Here is an 11,220-nt window from a genome sequence, read left to right as displayed (position 1 = left end):
AGAGAGGGAGAGAGAGGGAAAGGGAGAGAGAGAGAGAGAGAGAGAGAGAGAGAGAGAGAGAGAGAGAGAGGGAAAGGGGGAGAGAGAGAGAGAAGAGAGCAAAAGCAAGTGAGAGTGAAAGAGTGTGCTGGAGCGGGTGAGAGATGGAGAGAGAGATGGAGAACTGGGTGGAGGTTTGAAATGAAAGCTCATCCCTGGAGACCTCTGCAGTCTACTGGCTGTGGCTCAGCCTGAAAAGCCGAAGCTGCCACTTCAGTTAGACTGGCATGTTACACACTATCAACACACCAACCCATCCAGCCACACTGTCAACACACACCAGCTCACACACCCACCCATTCACATTAACACACGCAAACACACACACCACAGGCCTAGTGTCTGTACTCTTCAAACAGCCACAAGCATGTAGACATTAGCTATTAGACACTAACATAATTTAATGAAATGAAACATCAGATATAGACACAGAGGTATTTAAACAGTCCTACTGATTTGTGCAACTAAAGAAGGTGCATGGGGGGTGAGGGGGAGGAAACAGGAAGTGACACCCCAATTATTTTTCTGTCTCTGAAGGGGACAGTTGAAGTCCTAGGCAGCTCCCGGGTGGATTGCTGCTTGTCACAAGTCCTGCTCACCCCCGACAGATGTGAGGCAGTTTAAACCCTGCCTGCTTTACACAGAACTGTCTGGCTACATACTGTAGCCAAGTGAACGCAGCACGCAGCTAAGAGGCGCTGGCGTGACATATGATTGACACCGGCTGTTCTGGGGCCCAGTACTGGGCAGGACTCTTGTCTGTGACGGACGACTATCGTTTCGACGCGCGGGCTTCCTTGGATTCGCCGTCTCCTCGACGCGCCGCACACTTTTAATTAACCCGAGACGCTCGGCGTGTAGGAGCTGAGCCGTGGGCCAGCAGGCCGGCCGCTGATGAGGATCCTGCTGGAGGACGAGCATACGATGACGCAGCATCGCTGCTCCTCCTGTGTCTTTCATTCCCCTCGAGACCCCGTGGGCAGCCACTGCACGCACAGCTACTGTGATGGCTATGAGCATTAAATACCGTCTGACATTAAGGACCTATCGGGCCTTTCTGGATACACTCATGTTTTTATTTAATACTGCCATTTATTTTTTTACGATTATTGATGATATTCGTCTAATGGAGAGTAATGGGAGTCATACGAGGATGAGGAACACTGCAGACTTTTCAGGTTACTATTCCAAGCCCAACTCATTCCAGCTTCACCATTAAGCTCATGCGAACAATCAAGATTATAATCAGCCGTTACGCTGAGTGGCTGGATGAAAACACCTTCAGCCACTGGAACTGTCCAAACGATCCTCCAGATGATCACCTATGGAGAAAAGTGTTTCAAATAAAATGGCAAATTATCCATGTCAAGACATTCCAATTTTCGAAAGCATGCAATTTTTCCATGTTATGAATCCATTATAGTGAAAGTGTTTTAATTCTTTCTTACATAACCAAAAGAAGCCTTCGGAGCACAGTGCCGACTGAATGATGCATTTATGTAGCTCTCCCCCACCACTACTACGTCCCGGACTAAATCCATCCATGCTAAGAGCTCCGCCATTATCCCGCAAGCACCATGTGTCCTTTTAACCGACGAGATGGCCGCTTGTTTAAAAACCACCATTAATGGAAGCCCCACTCCCCAAGCCATCTACCCTGGGCACCAGCAGCCATTATACTCCCATCCCCAAAATGGCAGTGTTAATGATTAAAAGACAGAGGGCAGGAAGAGAGGAACATTAGCCCTCCGGCTCACCGTTCCTCCCTGAGCAGAAATGATGGGCAGCACGTCCATTTAACTTAGCTGGGAAATGTCTCCCTGCTCGGAGTCCATTACGCCAAACGATATCGGTAATGCAGCCGAACGGCCCGTGGGATCTGCTCCCCATGGAGGGTTCGAGCAGCACCAGCTGGGCACGTACCCGGGTGTGAGCCGGTATCGCCGTGGTGACTGCTGATAAGACAGGAATGATGCTTTTGAAACACGGATGAGCGGAAGACGTGATTCAACTGCCGTTGTTCCCGTGGCAACATGTAAAAACCAGAGTAGGGCAAGTGTGGTCTACCAAAATCCAAAGAGCAATAACTGGTGAGATACTGATCTAAATGCCGTTTTTACTACAGTTGATATTTGTAATGCTCAAATTGTAGCAACAACAGAAACCTTGGCTAATTAACATTAATACATAAACCAGGAAATGTCCTCGCACCAATTTTCAGGAATAGTACAAATGAGATATCTCTCAAGAATAAAAAACATTTCTTTTGTGTGAAGGCCTTTAATAGATTAGTTGGACAAATTGTTCAAAAAAACCCCAGAGGCTCTAGGTGAGCATGTGAACAAAATGACCCCAATCTGGAGTCTTTTAGTAAATTGGTACATTTTTATAATCCCCAGAAATTTAGCTGAGCTCTTTCGCTCCTCCAGTGACCAGTTCTGTCTGCACTGCTGCCATGATTTTAAAACAGGAGTAGATGATATCTCATCGGTTTTTGTTTCCGAGCCTTTCTCGTCCTAGTTCTCACACTATTGTTGGTGCAGTGGTAGCTTCTGACTCATAAATAGCACTGGCTGGCTGAGTCCTCCATCAGAGCATGTGTGTAGCGCAATCGATAATCAGACTTCAGAGCTACAAGCATGGGGAAGTTACAGTTACAGTACCCTGAGCAGATCCCAGATAGGGTTCGTCGGGTAGTCCGGTGTGACCAAGGCAACCGGCCCCACGAGCAGGGCGTCACTGACTCCGCCCTCTAGGGGGCAGGGCGCTAGAACAGTGCCCTTGTGTTTGCAGGGAGCAGGTGAAAGTCTGGCTCACTCCTCCTTGTTCAAGAGGACTTCTTTGCATTGTTGTTCATATCTTCACTTTATTTCTAAGTAAACCTGCGTGACTCATACACTTGCGCCTCATGGCTGGGTAGTCAAAATGTGACAGCGGCACTGTATATTGTGACATCGTTGGAGACGTGTGACTTGCAGCTACACCAAGAGATAATTAGTGTGGTCACCTATAAATAATGTCATTTCCGAAACATGCTGTCATTACTATCCACATAGGCATTTTTTAATCGAAATTTCATGCCATAAGCAATGCACAAACAATTCATTTCAAACAGCTAATTATAGTCAGTGTGCTTTAAGGATGTGACATGTATTTTGCAGGTACAAAATAATAGGTACAAAGTAATCACTCCATGCCAAGGCCAGCGATGGTGCCGGAGCTCAGATGAAGTGCACAAGGTGTCCTAATGGGGATGCTGGACTTGATCCTACCAGTCACTTCCGTCATGAATTCCTGATGAGAGCAGAGGCCTTGCTGCTCGTTTAACGAAGGGTGGATTTTCATCTCTGCTGGGCTGCCGGTGATTGATTCCTTCCCCCACCGAACTCCTTAGGACGTTGCTTTAAAGGAACCCCTCATGGACAATAACGTTGTTTAAAATTCATGGGACCCCTTTTTACAACTTGATTACTGCGAAAGGCAATGGCCTTGTAGGCGTTAGTCTGTCAGAATTATATTTCCTTTTCCGGATGAGTTAGAGGCAAGTCAAGATTCTTTTATTTTCACATTGACAAAATAATACAAGTCCTAATGGTTTCCAGTGTGAGTCTGTGGGTCTGGGGTAACTTACAATATGTCGCAATATATACTATAAGATTATTTATAAGCAAATGACACTTTTTAATAATGATAGAGCTTTGGCCTTCCATTTCATTTGTCAACACTTAATAAATTTGGAAGGCCATAGCTTCAGTCACAATACATATACTCATATACTTTGTGTACTAAACGTCTAGTGTTAGACTGGTAGAGTGCTAGACCATCTCGGGGCATGGATTATGAAAGACTGCAATCTGTTTCTATCACTTTAGCTGTGCTGTCCTAAGGTAAACCTTATTTGAATCGAACAGCAATCGTGTAACAGATGGTTGTCCAAGTACAAACAGATGAATGCCCTTTTAGAAAGCACGTTGAATTTGAAATCTTATTTTGCTGCCTTTCCCCACTGACGGGATGACACGACTACTAAAGGGAATAAGGACAATTCCAGTGTGGGTATTTCAGTGATTTACATGGTGCCAATGGGATTACTGGATGAATAATGAAATGTAGCTCAGGACACTCATGAATAACAAATGTAAGAGTCATATTTGCACTGCATATCAGGCATATTGAAATACTAGGCTTTACAATAAATGTGGCACTTAAAGGTGCCAATTTCCATAAAACCTTGATGGAGTTTTGGGAGAAATGAATACATTAAAGGCGGTGAGGTATGGAGGTTTTATGGGGTTTTTACACAATTTTACAGAGATTGAGAGCTGAAGGGCAAAACATCAAACAAACAGAAAAAAAGTATTTTTTTTTCCATTGTGGTCAATAGGACAATGGCGGCTACTTCTTGTTAAAATGAAACTGAAAAAAACATGTAGGTCAGTCATAACATTTGTGATTGACAAGCAAGGTATAAAATATTTTTATTTTATACTTCAAAGAAAACATGCTTTGACTGATTTGTAGAGTGTCAATGCACAATGAAATCGCAAAAGAGAATAAAATAGCACAAAAAAAATCTCTTCGTGTTAAATCACTCTAGATCTTCCTCAGCGACAGATGATACCTTGGTGGAAGAGAAATGTTTATTCAATTTGACAGTTACATACTATATAATAACATTAAAATTATTAGCAGCATGGTTATATGCAAGTCTGATTATACATACAATCATTTTATAAGATTTTCAAATCTTTTCTAAGGACAGCTCTTTATTTTGTACATTAGAAATGTGTTTACCAGCAGAAGCTATGATAAGAGGAGCCTCAGGTCAGACGCCTCGTTTGCCATCTCCTCCTCACATCTCCATTTGGAGGGAACGTCTTCATCTTCTTTGTCATGTTTCTGGAGCTAAACACAATCAGAAATGAGACTCGATACCGCGTCTGTTTAGATGCATGGTGGTGGTGGCAGCCTGTACTAAGTGATGCCAACATCAAGCCATACTTAGTTTCAGCACCTGAAGTTTGTTTCTTCAAGGTTGCAGAGTTTCTGACAGAAGGTCAAATATCATCAAGCACGCATTAATACTGCTAACCAGATTAGTTTTGCACACGAGTCCCAGACAGAGGTATAAGTTCTAGCTCAAAAAGTAAAAAGTCAGGCCATGGTTTTCTGTCAGCACATAATCACACTAATCAGTTCTGCACAGTGGCTTGAACTAATTAGCAAATCCAAGTAGCTGGAACAGGTATTTTACTTTCTGAAACCGAACTATCCACCTGTGATCCTGAACAATCCATTTATTTACCTGTGTGGTTCCTAAACGTCTGTCCCCTTTATTTCGCTAGCAAAATGTCTTTTAAAAGTTTACGCATCGAATAGCTTTATGGAAAAACTACATCATTTAAAAATAGTTACACAGGATAGCATATCACATGTGGTCAGAGATGGCAATGCAAATACACACCAGGTTTGCTAAATCAGAACAAAGTAGTTAATTATATAATGAAGTGTGTTTGTGAAGGCATGTATACATACTACAAGTGTAGTGAAGAAATTTAAGCCCAGGGGGAAAATAGTTTTTATCTAAATTCATGCACTAAATCCCCTGCAACAACTTCATTGTGATTAGTGAATTTCCACTCCAGTGGTCATGGTCCGAGTCGTTTAAACCACAACATGCATCTTGTATGAAAAGATGAAAATGTGTTCCTTGGGAAGCACTGAGAGTCAGGCAGACCTGCCCCACCCAGATCTGCACCACCAAGATCTGCACCACCCGCTGGTCTGGCTAGGTCTGGGATCTGCCCTACCCAGATCTGCACCACCCAAGTCCACGACCCGCCGGTCTGGCTAGGTGTCAGAGCTTCATACACACACACAGCTCTTTACACTGCCTTGTTTCCGCTCAGACGATCACCGCCAATTTAAAATATCCACCCCAAGGGACATTACCCTAAAGGACATTACCTTAAAGGACATTACCCTAAAAGACATTACCCTAAGGGACATTACCCTAAAGGACATTACCTTAAAGAGCATTTGAGTCCATTCAGAAAATGGCATTTGTGGTAGAGGATCATTTGATGTAAGGGTAGAAGTGGTAGGCAGTAGTAAGTGATTTATTCTTTGCACCAAAAGTGAACCAAGAAGTCAGCCAAGTTGGTCTGATTGCACGGCACAAGAAGGACAAATGCACACAGACTGCCATAGGGAGCACACTCAGATTTCTAGAGGAGATACAGACACCAAGAACTGAAAGTCCAAAAGAAACTAGATGTCTCACATCAGCTTGAATTTGGAATGAATTGACACAATGCTGGGAAAGTTGTATTAAACCTATTATAACTATCTATAACTTACCACATCAAGACAACTTCTATGACAACAAAATTAAATGAAAGCTTTTGATGATACCCGCCACATAAGATCAGTAGTTGTGTTAGTAAGTTAAAGATGATGCTTTTCAAAATGGTAGAATTGTGGAATGATAGAAATGCCCTGTTTTTTTCCAGGCGTTTCTCAGAAGGGCTGCAAGGCCTTATGCCATCCTCCACACTATGCACTGGAACATATAAATTATAATGATAATCTTTTTTATTGAATTTTGAGTGTTTTAAACCAACGTTTTACATCTGTGTTGTTGCCGGTCAAGCGTGACCGTCACAGGAAATGAATGGGTATTCAGAATATATTCGGTTTTGTTGACCTCACGTCTTCTACCTGTAGTGTTTCCGGTCTCCAAAGACCGGTCTGTTTTAACACAAAAAAAAATTTTCACCACCAAATTTATTGGTGTGTGTGTGTGTATGTGTGTGTGTGTGTGTGTGTGCACGCGCGCATGTGAATTCATGCACATGAGTTGCATGTCACACTCAGATCAGAGTGGGCCTTGCAAACATAGGCATAACGTGTGTATGTGTCTGTGTGTAGGTGTGTGTGTAGGTGTGTCTGTGTGTGTGTGTCTGTGTGTGTAGGTGTGTCTGTGTGTGTTTAGGTGTGTGTGTGTGTTTGTGTGTCTGTGTGTGTAGGTGTGTCTGTGTGTGTTTAGGTGTGTGTGTGTGTGTGTGTAGGTGTGTGTATAGGTGTGTGTGTGCACGAGCACATGTGAATTCATGCACATGAGTGGCATGTCACACTCAGGTCAGAGTGGGCATTGCAAACATAGGCATAACGTGTGTATGTCTGTGTCTGTGTGTAGGTGTGTCTGTGTGTGTAGGTGTGTGTGTGTGAGCGAGTGAGTGAGTGTCTGTGTGTGTGTAGGTGTGTGTGTCTGTCTGTGTGTGTGTGTATGTAGGTGTGTGTGTGTCTGTGTGTAGGTGTGTGTGTGTGTAGGTGTGTGTGTAGGTGTGTCTGTGTGTGTGTGTGTGTATGTGTGTGTAGGTGTGTAGGTGTGTGTCTGTGTGTGTAGGTGTGTTTAGGTGTGTGTAGGTGTATGTGTGTGAGTGTGTATGGGGATGTTTTCTGTCTGATAGATGAATATATTCTGAATACCCATTCATTTCCTGTGACGGTCACGCTTGACCGGCAACAACACAGATGTAAAACGTTGGTTTAAAACACTCAAAATTCAATAAAAAAGATTATCATCACTTTTATATGTTCCAGTGTATAGTGTGGAGGATGGCATAAGGCCTTGCAGCAATCAGATGTAAAACACAATATTTATGAGTGGTTTAAGTTGTAAATCGGTCAGATTTGACCCGAACACGACAAGAGGTTAACGATGACTACATCCTAAGTAAGTTGGCACTGATCAATTTACAGGTAATTTGCCATGAAATATTCCTGATTAGAGCTCTCAATACAGAGTTGTTGATGTCCTTTCTCTTAAACATGCAAAAGAGTTTTTCAGCCACACTTTACAGCACCAATCTAAAGGATGCTATGTGTGTGCCATGTGATGATTCCAAATAAAGCTATTTGGCAAAATAATTGTACAAGAATATATACATAATCTGAATTAATCTTCTTCTCAAATGTCTTATGTTCTGGTTCACTAGCTTATGCTGTAAAAACCTTTTTGGTTTTTTTTTGGTCACCATATTTAACTTGTGCATCATGACAAATACAGGACAAATGAGACCTCGGCGTAAGCCGATATAGGTTCTGCAAAATATAGGATCTGACAAACTAAAAACTTCCAGAGAAAATGAAGTCTTGACCCTGCTGACCACAATAACAAAAACTTTGGATAAATCCTTATGAAATAGCTACAGAAGTCTACTGTTTTTAACAATGTGTTATACAGTATGTTTATGTATGGGTATTGCCTCAAAAAAAAAAGACTGCAATTCTATTTGAATTTGACTGAACCTCTGAAATGCTATTTGAAACACATTAATTTGTCAAACATGGACCATTTCATGGACCGCCTCAGTGGTACAGTGATCATTTGGATCAAATACTAATTAAATATTTTCTTTTGAAGGTCTGATTACATTTTTTCAGGAGTATCTCTGAATTCTGGGAATCAAACTGCGATGCTGATCACATGCGTATTGAATGAGTTGGAGATTGTGTATTTGTCTCTGCAAAGCCAACACTCTACAAATACTTCCACATTCAGGAGAGCAGCCACTGTGTTGGGGTAGGCTGTGCTGAGTTAGGCTGTGTTGGGTTAGGCTGTGCTGGGCTAGGCTGTGCTGAGTTAGGCTGTGTTGGGTTAGGCTGTGCTGGGCTAGGCTGTGCTGGTTGTACCTTTCCACCAGAGCCCTGCTGACGCTTTAGCATTTGAGACCAAGACGGTTTTATTCTGTAATGTTTTGTAACAAATCATGTACAGCAAAGGAAGAGATGTTTAAATCAATGGTGTGTAAATGTTTTGAAAAACATGGTGTTTCATAGATTTGTGTTGTCAATGTGCTCTATTAAGTTAATGTAACTATTTTCAGCTGCAATAACATCAACTCTTTTTCAAAAAGGCACCAAGTATAAAGAGCTGATGTGGCTTCAAATAATAATTTTAATAATAACTGTAATATTCATTTTTACCCAGGTTGCAGGCTCTATGGATAGGAATTTGTTTAGAGCAGCTTCTCTGCACCATCACGACGGGCCTCGGTGAGCTCCACACTAAGCTGTTTCAGTCTTTTCTATGAGCCGTAGGAGGACCATCAGCAGGAGTGTGGAGGAGCCTAGTCAGCACCGAAACATCTCAGGTGTGCCGAGATGTTCCCAGCAGCCACGAGCACCTCTCAGCAGGCAGGAGGCGGTGGAGGAGAAGCAGAAGCCACGGCGGATGTTGACAACAGAACCTCCATCCCCACCTCCTTCCCCACCTGCACTGCGCTCTCCCCAGGCTGGTCCCCCATCACACATCCATGACTGCTCCTCTTACAGCCAGCGAGGGTATTAGTGAGCTCCACACAACGTCGTAAGCATGGAGCAACTGATCCTCTGTCAAAGTTCTCGCAAAAACAGCGAAGCAGCTGTTATATTTATGTATGAGTATATATATCCATATATAGCTCATCCATGAAGAGGTAGACCACGCAAGCTCACAGAGCAAGGGAGCCAGGTGCACGCATCACGCAAACATCACCTGTCCTCCACTGCACAACTTGGTACAGAGCTCCACTGTGCCTGTAGAAGCAGCATCAGTAGGATGTGCTGTGTGTAGAGAGCTTCAGAAACCAGGCTTCCACGGCCGAGCAGGTTCACACAAGCCTAAGATCACCGCTCGTGATGCCAAGCGTCGTCTGGAGTGGCGTAAAGCGCAGCGTCGTTGGACTCTGGAGCAGTGGGAAACGTGTTCTCCAGACTGATGGATCACATCTCTCTACCTGGCAGTCTGATGGACAATTCTGGGTGTAGTAGATACCGGGAGAATACCACCTACCAGAATGCAGCAGTGTCAAGAGTGCAGGAGGAGGAATAATGATGTGGAACTGTTTTCGGTGTTGGGCCCCTTAGGTACAGAGAACAGTGATGTTAATGCCACAGCATACAACATATATTTTAAGCAATTATATGCTTTAACGTTTGTAGTAACAGTTTAGGGTATACCCCTTATTGATTCAGGATGACTTTGGCTCTGTGGACAATGTGACGTCCATTAAGGCATCGTATGGAAAGTTCAGGTTTAGTGCAGAGGATGCCCAGTGCCCCCAGAGCCCTGACCTCAACCCTGTAACAACTTTATGGACATTATTTCTTATTTTTGTCTAAAAAGAAAAAAATATTCTTAACAAGCAAGTTTTGTACAAGAAAATTGAGCTCATTCTAAGAACATTTGTCTAACTTTTTCTAAATAAGATATTTCAGCTCATCTTGAGCTTTATTTACCAATTACAGAGTATGTGTGACGTTCGGGCTAAGCCAAGGACGAGACACAGAATCCTCGATTTTGTAGACAGACGTCACTTTTTAATGCACACAGGTATTGCGCAATAGCACACGAGAAACACACACGAGTCACACAACGTGCAGACTTAGACAACGACGAGCACAGGACACTGCGCGAGCGCACATTAAATAGGCAAGACACATTAGCCACACGTGATCACGAGACGATTCACAGGTGAAACTTATAAATCACACGACAAAAACCCCCAACCACGTATATCCACTGACGCAGACAAAGCACGTGGACAACGTTTACACACGCCCAAAAGGGAGGGGCCGGGGTCCTCAACGTGACAGTATGACTATGGTTTGGTTGAATAAGATTATTCTTCTTATTTAAAGAATAAGGCCACTTAAACAAATTCTCATTTTAAGAAATGTACTTAATGACTCAAGTTTGAAATAATGGCTGTCATAATGTTTCATACAACATGTGGTCTTACATGAACAAAAGCTGCAAGACTCAAAGCAGTTGGTAAACAGTAAATTCTGCAGAATGGACCTTCCCAACGTAATGCCCATGGGTTTGGGCTGAGATGCTCTGCGGGCCATTGTGGTCAGGTCTCCAACACTGTCCATACAGAAGACTGACCAGTTGACTGTCCATTCATAGACTTTTTCATCTATGAAAAAATAAATCATGCAAAAATATGCTAAAAGCAGCAAAGCTATTTATCAGGGTGGTCTCTGTTTTTTTTTTTTATTATTATTATTAATGTGTTTTTAAAAGTGCTTCCATGGTCTTAGAAGCTTCTTCTTTTGATTTTTAGCTTAGCCTGTTTTTGTTCTTTTTTCTTGTCCAAGAGATTCCGCCTAGCTTGTGTTATGAGATTGGGG

The 11,220-nt window shown here is 42.8% G+C and overlaps 1 protein-coding gene across 6 annotated transcripts in view; it reads right to left on the bottom strand.

Annotated features, from left to right (window-relative positions):
• Nucleotides 1–4,010: 4,010 nt before the first annotated feature.
• fhit (fragile histidine triad diadenosine triphosphatase) overlaps nucleotides 4,011–11,220 on the bottom strand; it is a 179,708-nt gene continuing 172,498 nt past the window's right edge. For all 6 annotated transcript variants that reach the window (XM_076989199.1, XM_076989200.1, XM_076989203.1 and 3 more), the window contains exons 6-7: nucleotides 4,834–4,944; nucleotides 4,011–4,660 (exon numbers count right to left, since the gene is read on the bottom strand). In XM_076989199.1, coding sequence (XP_076845314.1) covers nucleotides 4,843–4,944 — 102 coding nt within the window. In that variant the 3' untranslated portion in view covers nucleotides 4,011–4,660; nucleotides 4,834–4,842. The remainder of the gene's footprint in view (nucleotides 4,661–4,833; nucleotides 4,945–11,220) is intronic.

Source organism: Brachyhypopomus gauderio, unplaced genomic scaffold, assembly GCF_052324685.1.
Source record: "Brachyhypopomus gauderio isolate BG-103 unplaced genomic scaffold, BGAUD_0.2 sc66, whole genome shotgun sequence".
NCBI lineage: Eukaryota > Metazoa > Chordata > Actinopteri > Gymnotiformes > Hypopomidae > Brachyhypopomus > Brachyhypopomus gauderio.
This window is presented reverse-complemented; position numbering and strand designations above follow the sequence as displayed.